Source organism: Falco naumanni, chromosome 6, assembly GCF_017639655.2.
Source record: "Falco naumanni isolate bFalNau1 chromosome 6, bFalNau1.pat, whole genome shotgun sequence".
NCBI lineage: Eukaryota > Metazoa > Chordata > Aves > Falconiformes > Falconidae > Falco > Falco naumanni.
In genome coordinates, this window is record NC_054059.1 from 46705556 (window position 1) to 46729217 (window position 23662).

General features: G+C 38.5%; 1 protein-coding gene across 2 annotated transcripts in view; it reads right to left on the minus strand.

Annotated features, from left to right (window-relative positions):
• Positions 1-2224: 2224 nt before the first annotated feature.
• The window catches only part of RGS17 (regulator of G protein signaling 17), a 76119-nt gene continuing 54681 nt past the window's right edge, over positions 2225-23662 (minus strand). Inside the window, exons 3-5 of one of the 2 annotated variants that reach the window (XM_040599340.1) lie at positions 10665-10742; positions 8532-8766; positions 2225-4832 (exon numbers count right to left, since the gene is read on the minus strand). In XM_040599340.1, coding sequence (XP_040455274.1) covers positions 4644-4832; positions 8532-8766; positions 10665-10742 — 502 coding nt within the window. In that variant the 3' untranslated portion in view covers positions 2225-4643. Of the gene's footprint in view, positions 4833-8531; positions 8767-10664; positions 10755-23662 lie in introns of both variants that reach the window. The other variant, XM_040599339.1, reaches the window with a different exon arrangement.

The following is a 23662-nucleotide window of genomic DNA, read 5'->3' on the forward strand; positions in this document are numbered from 1 at the left end:
TGGCTTCAGGACCTATGTGAATGGGGCTGATGTTTTGTCACTGCAAATGTACTCAGGGTATTGGTGAACAGGACTAGACCTTTGTCACTGCAGCCATGTGCCAGAATGTGCTACAGTGCTACTCTTGGGTCTCCTCAAAAATAACAGCGTTATGGGGTAAGAAAAACCCTGTTTGGACTTGGTAGTTAGACATGGTTCAAACCAACTTGGAGCAGACATTGCAGCTGTCTGTCTACATGCAACCATAAATTTTTGCATTGTTGGATTTGATAAGGACTTGGGTTGTTGTTGGCTGGGTTAAGACTTCTGGGAGCAGGCTGACAGACATTGTGACACAGAGGTGTGAGCTTTACTCCTTGTGGTGTAAAGAGTCTCTGAAGTTCAGAGAATTTCTTGTATCAGCTTTGCTTTTGATTTTGCATTGTGGAATACTTATGTTAAGTGACTTTCGCAAGCACTTACTGCACGAAGAAGCTGCCGGTTCCTGAGCAGGCTCATGGCGTGGTCAGTCCAGCAAGCTGCTCTCACCAAAAGAGCTCCCCACCTTTTTTAAAGATAGTGGTTCCACAGGCAGATGCTCCTTGTGATCAAATCTGCTGCCTAAGGGAGCAAGTTTGGCATCAGGTGACAGCTTAAACCCTGGCTGATAAAGGTAGAATGTAGATCTCCTTTATTTGCTTGGTTTAGCCCACAGCCTAGCAGACACTTTAGCATGCTTTTAGTTTTAAGCAGAGCTATTACTAGCTTAAGTCTGGTTTTTGTCCACTCTGTTGTCCTGCGAATGGATTATGTGGACTCCAGAGGTGCTCAAGCAACTTGTGGACCTGGAAGCACTATGGCCATACTTCCATGGTATGTTGCTGCCTGGACTCAGCTGGTTAACAGGCAGCCTAGCCACGTGTGTAACTGACCTGTCTTTTGTCCATCACACCTTTAATCTCCTTCATACCATATGTGCCTTCAGTCTAATTTAAATACCCTTGATCCTATCTGTGGGGTTTTGGGGTTGGTTTTGTTTTATCCTGGGTGCTCCAGACTACTTTCAGCTCAGTTATACGAAAGCTGACTGTCAACAGCTAAGTTGAACACATGCATAATACAATATATATTCAGTTTCTTTGAAACCTAAAGGTCAGGAGTGTACACAAATGCTCTGCTTATTTGTCGCTATTTGGCATTAGGCTGTATTTGACAGAAAAGATTAAACACTGGGCAAGTCACAAAAACATAACTCACTTTCTGTAGTTCTCTTGCTATATACATTCTCATGAAAAACTGAAATACAAGTTAAATACATACTTATTTTATTCCAGGCTATAGAATAAGTGTATTTAGGCAGTTTTTCAAAGTGTATTGTACACTGCATGCACAATAAATCAGTTTAAAAGCTTGACTGTTTTACAATTTGTGTTCAAAGAACTGTATGATAGGCAATGAGATCATGTTACAGCACGACTTGTTGTCCATTTGGACCATATCCATTTTTTCATAAAAAAATTTGGGAAACCCAAACTGATAGATGAAATGTATATTAAACATTTTAATATGAGCATTTGCTCCAAGAAAGAAACTTCACGTGTTATGTTCATTTTTTAAATCCCTCCAAATAGGGGATTTAAGACAAGAAATTTTGAACGTGATTTCATTGCAGTATTACACTGAAGACTGGTGTAATATTTTTCAAAATGATGGAACAGTTTCCGAAGACAGATTTTGGAATCTTATGCTAGAAAGCGAGATAATATTTTAGGGCCCATACATTTAGCTTTAAAACTGTCCTTGAAAGGATGACTTGTCAATGTTGACAAGAACTTTTACCTGTGTGAAATATCTTATAAAGATAGCTTATGACTAGCAGGTCACCATCAAATAGTAACATTAAGAATATTCAAGTCTACATTTGTAAAGACTTATGCATGCAGTTTTGTCTCTTACACCTTGTTTAGATGTGTGGACTAGATGTATTGTGCCTCAAACATCAACAAGCTTGAAATTACACTATGTAAATATATACATATATGATGCTGTATGTTTAGTACCACAGTAAATATAACTGTAATCAAATGATACTAGACATATGTAGGACCATAGTTAAATTCCAATTAAGAAAAAACCCAGAAAAATTCATTGTTTCTAACAGTATTTCACAGCTGAAGGAGGCAGTCCTTTCTTACTGAATCCCGACCCCCCCTAGGGTTTGTAAACAATATAGCTATTATTCTACCAGTATAATAATTGAATGTTTTATTCATAATGGTAAGTAGCTAACCAACATGAATAAAGTTGTCATAACACAATAACACTTTCAGACAAAACAGGTATTTATTAAAAGAAACATTTATAAATATTTTGTCTTGCATTTTAAACTACATTTTCATAAATAACAATATTTAAAAGTGCTGAATATGGTAGGATAGTCAGCAACGCCACTGTAAACAGATTTGTTTTCCACTTTGCAGATTTTTTTTTAGATCCCATTTTTTCAAACACTACAACAGTTAAAATATTTGCATAGGGAATAGAGAATAGCCCTTTTAATCATCTCCTGAATTCTATATAAATTACAAAACCAAATGAGTTTAAGAAACAGTTCGTTAAATTTTTTGTATATATATCCAAAAAAAGCACACAGGTTTCAAGTAAAAAGAATGATTAAAAAATTCCCCAGACTTGCTATTTGAAGCATGTTCAATAAATTAAAAAAATGAGAGGTAGTAAAACAAAGGAAAAAAATAAGCCCCAGAAGATAAACGAAGACCTGCGTCCTACCAGTTACTGTATAGCAGCAGATCCGCCTGGGCAGCAGCGGCTCCAGCGAAAGCTGGCACCGGAGGCTGCCTGCAAGGAGTAACTGGGTGGTTGGAGCCAAGTGTGTTGGGGCTAGATTCAACTCACGGACACAACTGCCAGACCTTCTGGTCACCATCGAAAGCAATGGGCTTATGCCATGTTTAGTCCTATGTAAGCGAGAAGAACCTTGCCTCTTAAGTCTTAGTATAAGACCAGAGTTGTTAGTATTAAATATATATATATATACACATACATACATACATGTATATATATATATTTTTAACAAGTATTCAAAGCCATTTCTTGGTATATCTATAGCAGTTTGTGAAGGATGCTAATGCTCATTTTGCTTGTATATGGTAGCTATGAAGATGGGTTTTTTTAAGTTCCAAGTCACTGTCTCTTTAAACATCAAAATGCATCCTGAAATTGGACATTTTTGACAAAAAGGCCAAGCAAACACCTATTAAAAACACCATGGCAGCCAAGCAATGGGAGTACTGTGCTGCCTTAGCTCTGATTAAGGGCTCAGTACAGGATTCTTTACCCAGGAAAGACACCCGTTGCGTTTCCATAGGCATTTTGCTTGGGTAAGGACTGTGGGTTTAGGAGCCCTTGAAGTTTGGTTTAATATTACTCTTGAAACCCCTTGTTTTCAAGGAGTTACTCAAAATCAATGAGGCTAGAAGCTAAGATAAGTCTTCTTTAACCCGCCACCTCGTAAAACATTACTTTGTTTAAAAACATTTTTTACCGGATTTACCTTTCAGGAAAAAAAATAATCTTACAGGACAGATGCAATTCATCAAAATGTTCTAAAATGCTCTAAAATGCTACATGTAGGCAATCTTTTATTAAATTCCTTTATTCAAAAAACTAAATTATCAAGCTTTTTGTTTTTTCTTTTTGTTTTTGTGTTTTTTGTGTTTTTTTGTTTTGTTTTGTGTTTTTTTTTCTGAACTACATAACATTATACAACAGTGTTAGAACTGGATAGCCAGTCTTTAATAAATCAATTACAGTATCTGACATCTGAAATGTACATTGAAAATCTTTGTTCTTTTAACAATTAAACAATATCAGCGCATAGACTGTGTCACCCAGATATGGATCCCTTTAAGTGGTTTGTGCTTTTTTTTTTCTTCTTTTTTTTTCTTTCTTTTTTTTTGACATTGCAAACTTTGTAATGAAAATGCCACAGTTTTGGCAGTGAACAACCAGAGGAATCCTCTGCTTGATTTGTTTTAAATAAACAGTGATAAATAGCTCTTTTTTTCTGTACAGAAATATTGGCTTCAAAAAGTCAGTGTATTGTACTCAGTAGAGCATGTTTAGTAATGCTACACCTTAAAAATTGGCTTTTTTCAGTTAGTGATGTTAAAAAATGCAAGCCTCTTTCTGGTTTGCTGCAATTGTTTCTATGTACCATAAGACTGTATTGCACAAAAAAAGTTCTTAAATACAGATATAATTTATGTTATTGGATTAAATATTGCAACAACTAAGTGATAAGTGAAGCAGTTTTACCTTGCACATGCAGTGTGAGGATACACAAGGAGACTGTTCATAAAACTACAAATACATCATTGCAATCTTGACTCCAGTAGGGTGAAAGGAGTGTGAAACAAATGTATTTTGGCAAATCCATTGTTCCCCTCCCATGCCATCTCAAGCAAGGAGGACCTTGGTAAAAATGTAGACAGAGACCATAATATGTATTTGTTTTCTTCACAGTAGCCTGAGTAGTGCTAAACTGTAGTTCTCCAGGAACCCAGCTCCAGATGTTATTAAACTACTTTTCTTCCATCCCACCCACCCCCAAAAAATCAAGTTATTTTGTTTGAAAATTAAAACTAAGTTTCAGAAGTAGAGCCTGTAATACTTTCAACAAGAGACTTATAAATCTGAGAGTTCAAAAACCTTGGAAAAGAGTCTCTGTGCATTAGGGTGTATATCTGGAGCTGGGCATCTTCATACATGTGAGGGCTGGGATCCAGCAAGTTTCTGTTGATCACTTCTCTCACCCGGGAATCAAGACTAACCTGAAAAAGATAAGAAAAGACTAATCTTGAACAATAATGTCAGAAAGATTGTTATATGTTATATCGTTATTACTCAGGCCTCCACTGAACGTGTGAGTTTATCAGAGCCACCACACAATTACAGACTAAGACCGTTGACTCTACTTCAGTTTTGATGTGATCTCTGCATCCATCTTAAGATCTGTGAGATGAAATACAGCTGTATAACAGAATAAATACAGTACAGCTAAATAAAGCTCTGCAGTAACCTGGATTTCCAAAAATTATGTTATACTACCTTATTTTTTTTTTTCACATATTTATTTCTCTGAAAAGAATGTTGAATGACTCTCATTCAGAGAGCTGAAATTCAGAGATATTTTTTTTCCTGACCATATGTGGTTAAATCTTTAGAAGCTTTCTATTCAACATTCTCATCTGGCTGCCTTACACACTTTTTTTCTTTTTTTCTTTTTTTTTTTTTCAGGCACCGCACTTATTACTCACAAATTACCCACATTTTTTTATAATTTTTATCATGTTAATCTCCCCATTAATATTAACTATTTCAGATTTGTTCTTCTTTTCAAGACTTTAACATCTGATAATTTGTACTTTCAGGATATCATATGTCCATATTGAAGTGGTTAGCAAGTTTCAATTTTAGCTTCTCATTTACTTTCTTTCCATTTGTAATGAACTCCAAAAAGGCCACATTACATTTGGGATGAATACTCAGAGGATTTTAGAATATCATTTAGAAATTTGAGTGAATGGACAGTTTATCCACAAAATGCTGTAAAACCAGTAAAATTAATGCCTTCCGGATTAAATGAAATTGCAGTAGCTGGAAAGCCCACTGGGGCTAGCAAGGGTTTACTCAGCTAAGAAGAAAAAGGCTAAAACTCTGAGTAGTGAAATACCAAGCACACATTAGTTAAGCTACTGTGATTTACACCAGGTTGCAGTCTGACCCTACTACTCTGTAACCCTATAAATACATATTGATGTTGTCTGAAGGATTGAATTCAACCCTGGAAAGCTCCATGAACCATGATACCTTGGTATGTGAGGGATGCTAACTGAGATGAAAACTCAGAACATGTGTGGATGTATGAGCTTGTGGGTTTTTATATGTGGTAAAGCAAAGTCTTTGAAATACAGTGGTATGGTATAGTATGGAGGAGTAAATATAGATTTTCATTATATCTTCAGTACCAACTGTAGAATCTGTCATTGTCGGTTCGTTGGCATATTGGAGTATGTTGCTGCCACAGCAGGCTTTCTCCTCACACAGCTCTTTCTCCTCCAGTATTTGCTGTTACTCAGTTATCAGTTACAAAGCACAACTGTGATGCAGCCTAACTGTGAGTAAACTGTTGCCGATTCATGCTAGCAAACCGTACCTATTACTCCAGTACGCTATCTCTGCAGAATAACCGTTATGGCTGCCTAATGCACACTCTCCACCCAAGCACTCATTTAGGCTTGCAGGCAGCACCCCGGGGCTGTGCGCCCGCCTTACGGATGGGCAGCAGTGCTGCATGAGCTGCCATGAACAGCCTTTCCCACCCTGGCTCTTCCTCTCCCTTGCGCTGGCACTGCTGTCTGGGCAGCCCCACAGCTAGCTGAGTTAAGGAATTGATCTGTCTGAAAGTGGCATTTCTTTTCTATGCTGTTTTTCAACCCAGGCATTTTTCATTGTCTAACTGATGTAGCTGTGTGAGCAGGCCAGACTGCGCAGCAGGAATGAACAGACTGGTGGGGCTGCTCAGCCAGTGGCCACCTGCTTACAGACACAACAGCGTGCAGGGGTGTAGTGTTATGGTAGTTTTGAGAAGCAGTGTTGCAGTCGTGTGTCTTCAGAATTTATTGAATAGATTTCAGTCCTAGAGCATTGCATTTCTGTAGCACAGAAATGACACACTAAAATTTAAGCAATTCTCCCCCTAACACACATGCACATGCATGTATCTTAGCAAAAACAGTCTGTGCAGCTAGCTAATTGGTTCTTCATTATCAAATATTGCTGGGATTAACAACTCGAATTTGGCAGGATGGTGGGGCTTTGTGCCATTGAATACAGTACAAGTTAATTGCATTTATAGAATGAAAAATAAAATTAATTATGGAACTATTAATTTACACTGTAGTTACTCAGTGAGTCACTAAAGCCAGATGGCAAAACTAGTTGGAATTACTAAAGGTATTTCCTTGCTAAGCAGATGAACACAGGGTATGTGTTTAGAACACTAAGACCTTCTGCCTCAATAACTTCATCACTGAACAAGTGATGCTACATATTTCAGCTTGTGTGCTAAAAGATAAAATCTGGAACAGGATGCCTGGATGAACAAGAGCTTTTCAGCTCCTGTGCTGATCTAAAGCATTGCAAACAGTTCTTGTTTGCCTCTTAAGATTTCCAGTAGGAGCAGGGACAACTGGATTGATGACATCTGCACACGTCCAGTGCATCAAGTTTGTGAGTGGTTTTGTTAAATCTAAGTCGAACAACACTTAGTGGTTGAATTTTAACTGCTGGTTGATCTTAGCTTAAAAAGACAACTGAGCATTCAACACGTATATATGTACTAGAGATATTATAAGAAAATCTCATTATTAGCTTGCTGTACTGCTGGTTTTCTCACTCTGGAGCAAAAGTATACACTATAGCACAAGAGAAGATAATAGAGCTGTAAATTGCTGTTGGTTTCATTCATATGAATGAAGTTGCAAATTATTACTGAGTGCAGCACAGAAAGCAAGGTCCACAGTGAGTATAAAGTAGCATAACATCATTGAGTATGTAGTCAGATGCAATGCATGAAATCAAGGGAAAGGACTAAAGGTACATGACATGGCCTAAAAAAAGACTCTTCAATCGTGCTTATATATTTATGTATCTCACTATTCCAAGACATGGTTTGATAGGGGATGCTTTTTCTTTACTCCAGGTGAAGATAATTTCAGAATTTGCCTATTTCAGTTTAAGGATTATAGACAATCTTACATAATTTCCCAGACATTATCATACCTTTCATTAGAGAAAATACATGGTCTCCATTCCTGGATTCTCACATAGGAATAACCAGTGCAAATTTGGACTTTCTCCGAGACAGCTGTTGCAAAAGATAAATCTGTAATGATTCTGATTTAAATTCCTTAGTTTTGCTGTCTTTTCTCGAGAAATCCATTTGCATTACTTACTCTCTCTCTCTGGCAGGCATGTAGCATTACTGAAGAAGCATACATAAGAAGAACATGATGGACATGTTGGAATAAGTCTAGAGGAGGGACACAAAGATGATCAGAGAGCTGGAGCACCTCTCACAGGTGCAAAAACGAGGTGCAAAAGAGCAACTCTCTTTGAGTAACTTGGTCTAGTGGAAGTTGTCCCTTCCCATGGCAGGGGGTTTGGAACTAGATGATCTTTGAGGTCTCTTCCAACCCAAACCATCCTATGATTCTATACCTATTTCTCAGCCTTCTCTTACTGGAGTCTCTTGAGCCTTACAGAGAAATTTGAGGTGGTGTGGTCAATGATGCTAAATGACCCAGCACCTGTGTCTCTGCTTTTTCTGTCCCTTCCTTTCCTGATTTAATGTCCATACTAGACTTTCATCTGACAAATCAGGCAGACTTTGAGACCCCCATCTGGCAATCCAGGGTATAACATTTCTGCTTTAACAGAAAATGCAAATGTAGCATTTACAGCTTTACCTCTTTTGGTGATAGTATAGAAATGTAATCTTCATATATAAGTCTTGCTTTTTCTTCAATAACTTTCTTGTTCTGTTCCTTCTTTAGATCTTCACACGCAAGCCAGAAAAGCAGGTTCTCCTCACTATACTCTGTTCGAAGAAACTCTCTGAAAAGGTTCCTCCCAGCTGGTGTTTTCATCATCTTGTCAAAATTCTGAGACCAAGACAAAATTTCATCTGCAGTAGGGTTTTGGCTGCAAAAGCAAAGTATCATTACAAATATGCTTCTATTTTTTTAACAGTGTTTTCATACATTCATCCAAAAATTCTCCTTTCAACTGCACTTTAGTCCAGATTGAAAACTGGAAGCAAAAAGGCTTCAGCAGTGACGGGAATTTTGTTCAGTGTTCACTTGTGCATTCATTATCTCGATAGCCTACTGAACATGTTCAATGTTATAAGACATGTGCCTGGCTTCCTACAATTTTTTTTTACGAATGTTTTTAGCCATCAGACTCAAAGGCAAAATCCCACAACAGCACTGAATTCTTGCATCTGCATTTAAAGGAGATGTGATTTCAGGGAGCTGGCAATAGACTCCCCTTCATGGGGGGGTTAGGTGACACCTGATGTCCCTGCCTGCTTCTGATGGTGTTTGGCCAATCACTGGCTGCCACATGATTTAGTTCAGGAAGGACAAGAAAAACAAAAGGCTCTTGGCAGCCAAGAGCATACTAATGAGGCCCAACAAAATAGTAATTCAGAGAGCTTTTAAATTAGCATATTTCTCTGTGCTTGTACATAAGGGTTGCTAAGTTTCCCTCTGCTTAGTGCTATTGACCTGAATTATGATCTATTGGCATGAGATGTGATGGACGTGGCTGGCAAAACTGGAAAGAGAAGAAATGGGAAAAAGTCCTTATTCCCATTTTCTGCTGGGAAGTATTCATGGGTTGTAAGAGTGGACGCACTAGATAAGTGAACAGAAGACTAACTTGCGTCACTAATCCATTAATGTACCAATGAATAGCTTCAGAAGGTAATACTCCAAATTACTTAACAACAATTAAATATGGTTTCAAACTTAATTCTGAGCACTAACTCTCCCCTTCCTGATAGGATCCAACACAAGAGCTTTACTAGCTGTTCTTAATAGCTTCTCTGTAATCATGTTGCACAGTAAATGATGTTTGTCTATATGATTTCTCTTCAAGTCCATTTATCAATTCTTACTCTGCATGCAAGGCAGACTGGATGATGGGAGGCTCTTTGTGATAGCTTTTCAGCAGTCCAAAAGGCATAACAAATAAGAATGTCTTTAAAATCAAACTATCCAGCAAAATAATTGTAATCTGAACCAAAAAGTATGATTTGAAGGTGAAAAGTCCTCTCTCTAAGGAGGGTGAAAAGAACCTGCTGAGGTGGATGGAGCCAACAAGCCACCTGTGGTCCCTCATTGTCTATTGGGAAGCAATCTTCACTACAGTATTTTGTGGAAATTTCTGACATTGTCCTTTCATAAATGACCATGAATAGGAAAGAAGACAATGAGTTTTTTGGGTTGATCATACCTTCAATCATATCCTCTAGAGTTACATTTTCATTCACTTTTTTACGGAATTAGAGAATTCAAGGACACTGATAATAGATTAGTGTTTTTCTCAACTCAATAAACAGGGGCCCGAGTTTCAGACAGAAACAGAAGCTCAGACTTTTAGTTTTTCAAGGTATGTGTTTCCTTGGTTAATTCCAGTGAAACCGTACTCCAAGCTGTTTTATGAAAGGTAGCCATGTTAAAAATCTGACTGTGAAGTACCCTTGTGACCATTAGTTTTTCTTCTTGTCTGGATAAACAGAAGAAAATGATTCCACAGGTAGCAGAGGCTTCTTACAGGTCTGTGGAACCACTCATGCACCTCCCATTCCTCCCCACAGTTCTTCCCCACAAATAAGAAACTGTAAGTGAGCCTGACTTCTGAATGTCTCTGCTGGCATTGCATTGTCAGGACAGATTTTGCTTCCTTTTGTGTAGATTTTTTTTGAGGAAAAGTAGTCAAAAGGACATTTCCAAAGCATAAAACCCAAGACAATTCTTGCTATTACTTATAGGCAAATTAAAAACATTTACTAGACAACAGTTTGACCAACTTACCATTCTTCTATGACTTGGATGCTCTCCATTTTGGTCGTATGTGTTGGCCTTCCTGCACTGTCTCCTCTATCTTCATTCCTAACAGTGAGGCTGCAATGTAGTACAACACTTTATTTTGTCTAGAGAAAGTTAATTTAAAACAATGACTATAGTAATTGTAAACTTCTAAAAGTTATAAACATATTGAAAGTTTCATTTTGCACTCTTGCCCATAAAATTGTGGAAAGAAATTTTTGATAATGGCTTTTCCCTTTAATTCTGATGAATATTAATTAACAGGTGCTATTAGTATGTGTAATTTCTTACAAGCTCACAGTTTATCCACTGAAAGATGGACACAAACTTAGAGGTCACTTTTTGAGTGATTTGACTTAGTAAATTGAGAATACTAGTAAGAATAAAGGTAGAAGGGATGAGAATATCTGAACTGGAAATTGATGAGGCTTTGGTGCCCCACCAGTTCTGGATGGTTGGTCATTCTTTATGAACGTTCCCTTTTTTGTCTCCTGGATACGGTGGCAGTAGATGGCTTAGATACAGAACGCAGTGTGAGGCTGCCTCTTATGATTTCCTCCTCTGATCTAAATTTGCTTTTCGTTCCAAAAAGTAAAACTTACTGGCCTCTCAACAGAAAGGTGTCCATTACCCTCATCTTACCACAAGCCAGAAAAAGAAAGACTTCCTTTATGTAAGGATGTTTTTAATTTTTTTTTTCCCTTCTTTTTTTGAGCTGGTAACTATCATCACATATTTTTATGCAAATACCTTTTTAATTGAATTTGCTTTAGTGGTAGTGAATTCCTCTGTGTGTGCTCCTTGTGAATGTTCTGGAACATGGTATTGTCAGCAAGAACACAATTCCTGATAACTAATGAAATAAATCACCTTTTGAATGACATAAGTATTCATATTAGAAACTTCGTTCCAATAATTAAACTTAAGAAGTGGAACATATTAAGGAGATGGAGATCTCCCTTTATCAGGTGTTACCTACGTGTCCAATTGAGAGAAGACAAGCAACCAAGCAAAAGTTCCCCCCTCCCAGTCGCAGGAGAGCTCATATTTTGAATATTGAGGACCATACAATGATGCTTTCAATCATCCTCAGCAGCAATATACAAAAATATGTTGGTAGCATGAAGCTTCTCCCTCCCCCACTAACCTGAATTACTTCTGCTCAGCTCTAAGAAGAAATCCTAGCTTCGAGGCATTTTTAGCACAAATAACCTTTCTTTCTAGCCCCTCTGCATTTATGAGTTTCTTCAACATTTTTTCAAGCATTTGGCTGAGTTAAGAGGTGATCTCAAATACTCTCTGAGAAGTGGAAGTTTAAGCTCCCAGGTAAAGCAGAGCACATATTAAGACTTAAACATTACAAAGACGTACACTTTCAAATGAAGCTGTTTGATACTGGTTGCTCCTTCACTTACCTGCCAAGACCTTAGTTCAGGCCCTTGGTCCTGCTTCCCCTGTTACAGCGTAGGAATGCAGCTCCAGTGCTGCTAAGGTGTTAGGGTGTCATCAACCGCTGCAGGAGAAACAACACATCCTGAACTCTGGGGTTGGCAGGTAAAAAGCCTTTCCATCTCCTCTGACCTGTTGCTTGTCAGTCTATAGAGGGAGCTCCCAGGAAAGCCAGTGGGAGTTCCGTATACAGGAGGAGAAAAAAAAAGGACCATCCACTTTCTGTCTTGTAATCTTTAAGTCCACACATGTAACTGCTTAGGATCACATTGAATATGGCTGGAGCACAAAGTTGGGGTGAGGGAGAAGCAGGGAAGGCACAAAACTTCTCTTTCTCCCTCCCTCCCTCCTTTGCAGTCCATAGGGAGAGCAGCATTTGTCTTCTCTGCTGGATGCGGAGACCTGAGTGTCTTTTGGTTCCATGGAAGAGTAACGCCATGGAAGGAGGAAATGGCTTGTGTAGGTTGGAATGTAACAGGGTGTTCACCTGAGACTGTCCAAAAGAGAATGAAGCTGCCCATTTTCTTTCCTCCATCACATGAACAACAGTTAAAATGTACCGAGGTAATTTGCTTGTTGGGCAGTAGACATCCAAGATTTGGATGCAGAGCCTTACTGGAAGTAGAAAGTGACTCATCTGAGAGCAGCTAATCTACACTGCTAATTTAATTTGATGTCTGGGATCAAATACTGTTTGTTTTGCTCATGTAAAATCTCTGCTAAACTTAGGAAAACAAACATGGGCTGATGAAGGTGGAACGTAAGCAGTGTGTGGTAAGTAAGAAAGAGAAACAGGAAAATGAAAAGAAAGTCAGGTTAACTTCATTGTACTTTTATATCAAAGGAGCAACAGATAGGCCCTATGCATTTGATTTCCTACAAGACTACATCTCAGCAAAAAGTTCAGCTGGTGGTCCCAGAGTGTAGCGTGCAGTTTTCTGGTACCTATATCAGACTGATAATGCAAGGCACACACTTGACCCTAATTTCTTCATCTCACCATTCATAGCTGGAGTTCAATGGCTGAAGTTAGTCAGAGTTGCAAAACAGGGAAGACTCTAAAGAAAGAAGTGTTATACTTGGTTGGAACAATTTCTCAATTTTGGATATTGTATTTAAAACTGTGCTAAATTTATAATACATCTTGGCCTAAATTCTGCATTATGTTTCCAGTGATAAACACTAGCACTACATTTCAACTTTTATTTATCTGCATCTGTCAAAGCTGGAGTTCCATTGGATACATTACTTTTGATATGTTTTTGCTGTGAAAGAAACCATCATTTTTATACAGAAGTACATCCAATTCAGACATATTCTGTTTTCACTCAAGGAACTGGCTCATGTTTACTTAGAAAAAAATTTAAATATTTGCACATTTGTGACTGCAAAGCTAATTTGAAAGCAGCCTTTAAATAACTGATCACAATAACAGATTGCTACCTTTTACCTCAAGATGACCACACTGCATTGCTATTTACTATGTTGCTATCTTCAGTTGAAAATACCCTGTCTGCTCCCATTTCTCAGTGGAATTCAAGCAGCCCTCAGCAGCAAAAGCACTCTGCACATCTGAAGTTGGTGTCCTTGACATATAATTCCATCGTGGAAGCTAGCTGATTATGTCAAAACAATTATGCTGTATAGTGTAAAGCTAAACAGAGGAAAAGTAACAGGATAAAGATTAACAAAATGATCTTTACTTAGTTAAGTCTTTAAGAAGAGGAAATGGCTGACATGCCTTATCAAAAAAAAGTTGAATGAAAGGGAGGTATTCTGGAGAGACATTTGATGTAAAGTAACGTATATGGTACCATTATTATTTATTAGCTGGAGTACCTCCTGCAGATATCTTTAAAATTTAGAGACATAAATTACCGATGATAAAAGCAAAACCAACAAAAGTTCTAATGCCTTGAAAAAGAGAGAGTTTAAGTGGAAAGCACAAGCACTGGTTTGTTTTCTGTTCCCATGGAAAGTTAGTTCTGCCTATTTTTATGCTGATTTTATTGCTCTGGAGGGTATGGTAAAAGTACTTCAGTAAACCCAGGTGGCCTGAGCTTGATGTACCTTTCACACATATCTTGTTCCTGACTTCTACAAAAACGATTGTTTCTGTAACTACTGTAATAGTATTATTATGGCTAGTTTCTGTTTGGAGTTAGTGCATTTCTACTTTGCAACTTCACAGACTTTTAAAGTAAAAATGCTAATGACCAGGGAGTAATGCTAATGACTACTTGAAGAAGTATACAAATTCAACACATTACCACATATAAGGTTAAACTGGTCCAGGTTCCTAGCTGATGTGTTTTTGGAGGATGTACTGGGATTCAGAAAACCAATCTTTATTTATTTAGCCACTATTATTCAGCTGTTAATATTCATGTTCAGCAATTAAATAATTGTCCCGTTGAGTAATTACTTAATTAAATCAGTATTGCAGGGCAGTGGTGCATGGTAAAAAAGCCAAGGTAACTGGATAAAATCATCAAGAGAGTTGGACTACTTAAGAGCAAAAATCTCACTGACTTTTCCTCCAGGTGTTTCCAGCCAGTGGTTTTAGCCTTTTTAAAAAAGTTGCATAGCATCCCTACTTTCTACTGCCATTAAGAAACTGAAAATAATATAGAGCTTGGAGCTGATCTTTCATTCTCTGTATATCCAGTAAACAAATAGTCTTTAATTGCTTTCCAAGGGTCAGATTTTCATGTATCAGTAGCCTAAATCAGGTGAATCGGTGAAATTCCTGTTATCACTATGGCAAGAAAACTATGCCGATGTGGCAGGTGCTAAGGTTAATATTCTGCCCATACAAGGCTAACACCAGTTACTATTCACTCAGGTATTTTCTCAGTTATGTGCATCATATGCCATATATCATCACAGTATTTTGCAATTATGTCTGGCATTGAAGACAATCTGAGAATTAAAGTGTCTTGCCTTACGTGTGTTTTTTGTGCTACTATGAAGGTAAGGAGTAGAAATCAAACTGGGATGCTCTGAACTAGTTGGTAGGCTACTGGGTTGCCATTCAGATCTGTGCTCAATTCCTACTTCTTGGCTGAAGTTTGTAGATGCTAGGCCCTGCAGGGCAACGATTACATTTTAGGCTGAATCGGTGTATGTCACACAGTAGGGCCATAAGCCCTTCAGCCACCACTGTAACACAAAAACCTTCCTTATTCCAGCCCAAAGGCCACGTGAAGTCAGTTGCACATACATAATCTAAAGGCAGGATTCGGTTTTCAGATGAAAATCAATCTAAGATCCTCTGGATAATAGATGTTCTGACATGTTTCTTTCACTGATCTACCCTTTGAAAGAGTGTATCACACTGGCACTGCTCTTCACCTTATCCTACTCCTAGGAATTTTTATTATCAACAGACCCAGAGACAAAATATTTTTAAGGCAGAGGTCCAAAAGCCAAGAAGCATTTTTTTGATGCTTGCATCCAGCTTCCACTGCAAGAGAGCTACAGGCAGGACTGCCATAACTTAAATAATGGTGATTTAGTAGATGCAGATTAAGTGGAGGCTTACTTAAAAAAACACAATTCCCACCCTCTCAAAAACCACAAGAGATCAAGATGTCATTGTGATTTTAAAATTCCACTGGAAGATGATGTAAAACGGCCATTCACCTAAAGTGTTGACAAACACAGGCTGAATTTACCAAACAGGGTCATTTGGAGGAGGAAATCCTCTCCTTTAAACAAGCAGGTTAGTGCACTCTGTTCGGGATTTAAAAGAACCGTTCCTGTGGGAATGTGGTGGGGTAGATGTCTTTCAAGCTATTCTGATGAAGCTATTCCAGTTCGACGAAAATAACAGAAAACTCAAGGCAGAAATGGGCAATTCTTAACTTACTGGCAAATCATCATGTAATGAATACTTTTAAGCGTTTTATATAAAACACATCATTGAGGGCAGAGCCTGAAAACAAGATGATAAGATCAGTGCATTTTCCTAAAGTAAGGGGAAGCCAGTTTTGAAAACCACCTGAGACAAAGATGGGCACCAACCCTGTATCTTTCACCAGCTGGATAAATACCTTCACTCTTCAAAGCAGAGTAGTTGTGCCCCTGCCCATCTCCATGCTCTTTGATGCCTTTATTTATATTATAAGTGGCTGGCTTAAAACATGCTATGTGAACACAAACGTGATTTTTCTGGTTTTAATTCAGATACAGAAAAAGTGCATGCCAGCAACTTTTTCATTTTTGATTATGGTTCAATCTGACCAGACTATCTTCAGTTCTGTGGTTCAAGTCAGTCTTCGAAAAACAACTGTTTGCACAGCTCTGTTCACAAGCTTACTCCTACATGCTGAAGCAGGCTCTGATAGAAGTCAGAGATGGATGTGGTCCCTGTATGCTGTATGATCATGCAATAGACAGCTATATTCTCACTCTTCAATTTCTTCTATGAAACCAAAGATATTTTTTTTCTGACACCTTGTTTTTCCTGACAGCTGGAATACTTAAGTCTTATGGCAGTGTCAGGGCTGTTTGTTTATGAACAGAGGAGCATAATGGTTTTGCCAACTGTAAAGCAGTAATAATGAAAAATAACTGAAATATTATCATGATCTATTAATAAAGAACAACACAGCTATGTTAATCTCAAAATCACTTAGAGTCTAGTCAGTAATGCTATCTTGTCTCCCCATTTTAATGGCACAAAAATAGGTATCCATGAGAATGAAATGTTAGATAGACAATATTATCGCAGGATAACTTTTTTTTTTAAGCTGAATGAATGGCTAAACCCCTGCTTCTATCAAAGTGAGGAAAACAATTCACTTTTTGTTAGAATAAGTGAGTAACATCCAGAATAATTATTCTCAGAAAAGCTAGAGCTAGATTTATTATTTTTATGAAGAAGCGATGCTTTGCACTGGATATTTTCATAGGCTCAGATAAACTTGCATTATATCCTTCAGGCCCCTGGCTGTACTAGAAAGGGGATGCATCAGTCATCAAAGCCATGTGTTGTGGTCTCCTATCTCTAACCTCTGAGAATTTATCTCCTTGTAAGAATAGCAGACTTAAGCACTCAAGACCATTGTAATAATACTAGTATATGCAAAGCATAAAATGTAGAGCAAACTTTGGCCAAATAAGTGTCACTAAATGATTTCTGGAGTGGAGGCTTGTGGGGACCCCTGCAGGTCTGCAAGGCCAGCATAAGTGACCTGCAGTTCATCCACAGAAAGATGTGAAACAGTAAAAATTGCAAACTTGGTATTTCCATATGTCTGCATTGGTTGTCCATGAGAAACTTCGGAGAGGAATGGTGGTCAAGAGCCTTTCGAGTCATTTACTCAAATTGATCAGAATCTGGTCTTAACTCAGTCAGCAGAACATGATAATTTCGTTCCAAAGAAGAAACATCAAAATAAATGTGAACCTTTTTTTCTTTTTCTCTTTTTTTTTTTTTTTAGTGTCCATCCTAGTTCTTTAATGAGATAAGATTTACAGATTTTCACTGAATTCAGTAAAGAAATGTAGGATGTAAAATTTTTTACTGAAAAAAAGACTTTCATGAAAAAAAGCTACATCCTTCTCTGAGTGAAAAAGGAATTGTCTTGTGCTTAAAACTAAATGATGGAGATGGTGTTTAGCGAACTGACACAGGAAGGCAATCTGTTGGGGAGAAGCCAACAATTACCATAAGGCTATAATCAGCCTACTTGGCAGTGTCCACTGAAACTATAAACTCCTTTCAAAGACTGCAGTTACCTGTGGTGCTAAGTTTTCTGAGTGCCAGAGTTACATTTGCCTTAGGTGAAAAGATGGTGCAAGAGACCTGTATAATCCAAATGGGTTTTAAAAGAAAAAAAAACCAAACAAGCATAGACTCCAGCTTGGATTCAGCTGTTTTAGAGTGAAAAAAAAATATGTGTTTGCAAGGAGGATTTATAAATTTGAGGTCTCATTCTGCAAGACTTACCTCCTGTAAGAAAAAAAAACCCAAACAAAAATTCTGTGTTGGTTTCTTTTAAATAATGCAAGTATTTGCAAGGCTAGCATCCTGGAGATTTTGTATTACAGCTGAAAATCCTCCAATATTTCAAAGATTCAGATGGAGGAATGTGGAGTCACAAACTTCCCAGCTCTTGTTTCAGCTTACACTGTGGTCTCATCATTTTGACCTGTAACCATAAAAGCCACCATGATAGGTCACAAAAAGTAAAATAAAAATGAAACAAATGATAAACACAGATGCTTTGTCTCTTCCAACAGCTAGAAAACATTCAATTTCCTCCTTTGCAATTTTCCTTGGTGGTATTTTGCCCCCCTCAATTCATTTTGCTGTGTTGTAGTGTGCTGTACTTCAGATTTTTTCCTTTTTCCCCATCTCTTTGTTTGAAGAGCATGCAGCTGAGAAACAGTCTGTAACAGACGGCTGGGCACTTGTGTGTGCCGTGAATGTGCTTTCAACTGAAAAGCCTAGATGCTTTGCTCAGGATCCAGTAATAGGAAATGCAGTCAGACTTCTGGCTCCCATATGCACCTCTCTGCATACCATAAATCCTGTGGGCCAAGGAGGAGCTCAAGGTGGAAACTTTCTGGTCTGATTTTTGCTACCTGCGATGGATGCAGAAACTGCTTCATAGGCCCTTCCACTGGGGTTTTATAGAGAATGCAGCTGACTGGAACTGAGTTTGTGTTCTGCACAGATTTGACAGTTAAAAGATAACTTACTTCTGAATTGGTTTTTCCACAAAACAGTGTTTGTAGGAAAGTTTAAAATTAATGAAATTTCCTAATTTGTTTTGATGTTTTTTCAAATAATTATAATTACATTTTTAAATGAAATAATCAGGTGCCTTGGTCTCATTCATTGTTGGTGACTTGTTCTAACTAGTCTTTCATAAGTAATTCTAGTTAATGTAATCAAATAATAGATTTAAATGAAATATTGTGCCTAGCTCTGTAGAAAAATTCCGTTCTGTCATAGTAGATGTTTTTCTCAGTAAGCTTTCTGATTACTGAGACTTTCTAGTAAGAAAACAGTTCATCAGGAAATCCAGCAGCTATATATGTTAAATTTACGATATATGGAGTTTATTAGAACCTCATCTCTCAGAGTCCTGCAAAGAGTTGGCAGCCCCACCTTTCACTCAGAACCATGTTTATACTAAGAACTGTGGCGAGCAGCTTGAAGATCAATGTCTTATAGTATCAAAATCCCAAAACACAGTAAAACCTGCATTTGTTTTTTTGGGTTATTTTGAAGTTAAGTTTTTTGGGGTTGTTTTGAGATTTTTAGAAGAGTGGCATTGATGTGGAGTGTACCGACATAGGAACAGAGATGTGGTCTAAAGCCTTATGCCTGCACACAAGTATGATGGCCCGTTCACCGTCATTATTTCTGAAACCCGCGCTGTAGCAGCAAGCCAGGGGTGACTGAAGGAATCGCTGACAATTCTCCTGTCTTTGTTCTGTAGTGCTGCTTTTACAGTGCTATTTACACTTTTCTGTATGAAGGAATAGCTTTTAGCCCTGTGCAATATTTGAGAGTTTAGAAGGAAGTACACTTCAAAACATTACAGATGAACAGGGTCCTTCCTTTCTTCTTGTGAAAACCTGGATAAGGTCTGTGAATTCTTTTCTTCTGAGGCTTATGATAAGGTCATCATGGTTCAGAGCTGTGAGCTTCCTGATGAAAAATAGGAAACTTCTCAGTTCATCAGAGATTGTGTGTTTCTGCCATACTTTGAAGGTGGGGGAGAGCAGGCTTTACCTCTTACTGCTTTTCAATTGCAGTGCTTCCTTAATACTGTGCTGGATTCAGCATAATTGGTCAAAGTCATTACAGATTCAACTATAAATCGTAAAAGAAAAAGGAGATTGGTGGAAAATAAGGTTTAAGATATCTGGAGCATCTGAGGCTATTAAGGTCTAATTAGTTAAGATTTTTAGCTCTGTCCTGATAGTCTTACTTATCTTGTGCTACTCCTCAGCTTGAGTAAAAGCAGAATTGAACCCAAGTGATCTAGTGCTTAAGAGTATAATCATCTCTTTGTTAATTGGAAGTCTTGGCCAAGATTCTGGAGTTTATGTAAGATCATTATATAAGGTTATTAAATTGCATCCCACATGCCACTGTGAAGGTAGATCATCCTTACTGAAATATGAATGCTAAGCTAAAGTAAGTCATAGAGGGATATGCTCAGTAAAGCAAGTACCTGAAAAGGTTTTAGCAAATCTGCAGTGTTCCGCTCTGTTCCCCTTCCTGCATATTTAATGATGCAAAATGGAATAGATCTAAAGTCTGGTAACCTTTTCTGTTCATAAGGGACAGTCAGACTAACAGGCTCTTTTTAAAGCCAGGAGTTATATTCTCCTGCTGTATTTTCTGTGAAAGTTGAATTCAGTGTAAATTTGGCAGACAAGCTTTCAAATTTGTCCAAACTGCGTTGTCCCTTAGGACCCCATGAAGAATTTGAAAGAACAGCCTTGTAGAATTAAAAATCCATGTGTCAATACATCTTCCATCATAGATCACTATTTGCAGTGGGATATTTGACATAATTTTTATACTGATCCTTTCTTCTTTTAGAAAATGTTCAAAAGTGGTTTGGTAGTGGAAAAAACTAACCTGCTGGAGACCCCTGACAGAAGGGTCATTCCCCTAAATACCAAAAAATATATCTAGAAATGTTTTGCAAACCTTTAAGATCTGAGAGTAGTCTTTGCCAAGCTGAACAGAATCACAAAAAAATTGAGGTTGGAAGGGACAGACCTCTGAAGGCTATCTTGTCCACCCCTCCTACTCAAGCAGAGCCACCTAGAGTAGGCTGCCTAGGATCATCTCCAGGTGGGTTTTGAATATTTCCAAGGATCACAGAATAGTCAGAGAACCACAGCACGGTCAGGGTTGGAAGGGACCTCTGGAGATACCTAGTCCAACCCCCTGCTAAAGCAGGGCCACCTACAGCAGGTTGCACAGGATCATGTCCAGGCAGGTTTTGAATGTCTTCAGAGGAGACCCAACAACCTCTCTGGGCAGCTTGTTCCTGTGCTCTGTCACCCTCATAGTAAGGAATTTTTCATCATATTCAGATGGAAATTCCTGTGTTCCAGTTTGTGCCCGTTGCCCCTTGTCCTGTCACTGGGCGCCACTGAACAGAGCCTTGTCCATCCTCTTGACACTCTTCCTTAAGATATGTGTAGACATTGATAAGACCCCCTTGCAGTCTTCTCCAGGCTAAACAGGCCCAGCTCTCTCAGCCTTTCCTCACAAGGGAGATGCTCCAGGCCCCTCATCATCTTTGTAGCCCTCCACTGTACCCTTTCCAGTAGTTCACTGTCTCTCTTGAACTGGGGAGAGACTGGATGGAAACTGTAGCCTCTCTGGGCAAGCTATGCCATTGCTCAGTCACCCTCACAGTAAAACCCTGTTTCCTGATGTTCAGAGGGAACCTCCTGTGTTTCAGTTTGTGCCCACTGTCTCTGGTCCCCTCACTGGGCATCACTCAAAAGAGCCTGGCTCTGTCTTCTTTACACCCTACCTTCAGGTATTTATACACATTGATAGGACACCCCTGGGCCTTCTCTCCTCCAGGCTGAACGTTCCCAGCTCTCCCAGCCTTTCCTCACAGGAAAGGTACTGCAGTCCCATAATAATTTTAGTGGCCCTTTGCTGGACTGTCTCCAGGATGTCCAGGTCTCTTGCAATGAAGAGCCCAGAATTGGAGACAGTACTCCAGGTGTCACCACCAGTGCCACAACCAACACATTTACAATGATCATATTTAAAGAAAGTCATTTAAAGAACATTTTTGGGGGCTACTTAAAAAAATGTAATGAAATTTACACTACAGGGTGACTTCATGGTAAAGGAGGGAAATGCTCTCAAGGTCAATGCAGGCTGAAAGGTATGTGGAAGGAGACCAGTCCTTTTAATGGACAGCCTTGCTGAACTTGCTTTCCTCCTCTGTTCCTGTGTGACTGATTTAAACTACCTACCTACAGATACTGCAGCTCAGCAGGCATCCAAAGGCAGATGGAAACTACCAGTGTGCACTGTAGTTGAACTCCTGAAATAAAGGACGCTCTCTCTCAGACTAGTATTGAGCAAAAGTTGTAACTATGCAAGGGAGGAAAGAACCAGTGATTTAAAGCAATCTGACTTTCCTAAACTCTCCTTTTTACCTCAGATCTATTTTTTTCTTCTGAAAATCTGTAAGAAAAATTCTTTCTGCTGGATTCTACTTTAGAGATTATATCACTTTTACATAATGATAGCCACACCAGAAGCTATTACAACTTTTGGAAACTTTTAGTCTTTTCTAGGATAAATTTTTGAAGTTTCTGTTCTCAGATGTGGAATGTAATTTCTGTATAGTTAAGAAATCCATGGCTTGCCAAAGTTTGCTTGCTAATAATTCCTAATGAAGTTACTCTGGCTTTCATTGCTGTAGAGCTGGTTTCTGCTTTAGGCAAGATTCAACTCAAGGGTGTATTTCTCTTGTCAGGTCACCCAACAGATGACTAGTCTGGCTGTCAGCTTCATTCCTTCCTTCAGAATAATATTACTGTTCTTATTCCATCTTGTACAATGGATACATCTAATTACTAGACAGTTTGCCATGTCTTTACTCCTGGCTACAGCTATTTTGCAACCGATTCCTTCATACATTTGAGATAATTAAAAGTGGCAGTTGTCTAGTGTTCAAAGAAATAGAAATTGTATTCTTTGAAAGGGTAACTTGATGAATAGAAGCCCTCCAATCCACTAGCAAGCAAGCCTAATGGTCTCGATTAATTCTGACAAATGGGCCTTGTCTCACTTACTGTAGTGGCTTTTTTTTTTAAATTTATTATTGGTTTGCAGAGATGAAAATAGCAGCAACAGTAAAGAATTGAGCCTGATTAGGGTCACTCCTTTGATTCCATAGATTTAGTTTCCAAATGGGAAGAAATGCCTGGGAGCATTTCATACTAAATTCATACTAAATTTTCTTTTCATAAGGTGTTGTAAAGTTCTTCAATTAAAGAGGGCTGTATGTATTTGTAAAGTATAATTCCTACCATGATGTTTACGAACGGCGTATTTTATGAAATTAGCCTGGACCAAACTAGTTTACGTTTGTCCACATTACAATCAAATGAGATGGGGGATCTTACACAGAACATCTGTCCAAGTAACAAACAGGAGTGAGAACCACCATGCCAGACTGTATATACATGACAGGCATCTGGTTTGATGGATGTTAACTGTTGGTTTTCGCACTTTCTGTTAGACAAGGCCCTGAGCTGGGAAGCACTTTCGGCACGGATGCCAACAGGAACCAAAGGTATCCATTGCGCTGTAATGGGTGCTCAGCCTCTGCTGGTGCCAGGCCCTCAATCAGCTACTTCAAAAGAGCCAGAGTTGCCATCTAGACAAATATGTGTCTACGTATGGAATTATTAAGAGTGACTAGACAAGATTCACATCTCCCTTGCCTTTCTGCCTCACATAATGAATGTTTGACCCACTTTTCTGGTGAGAGGATCTCCATCTTACAAGTGTTATC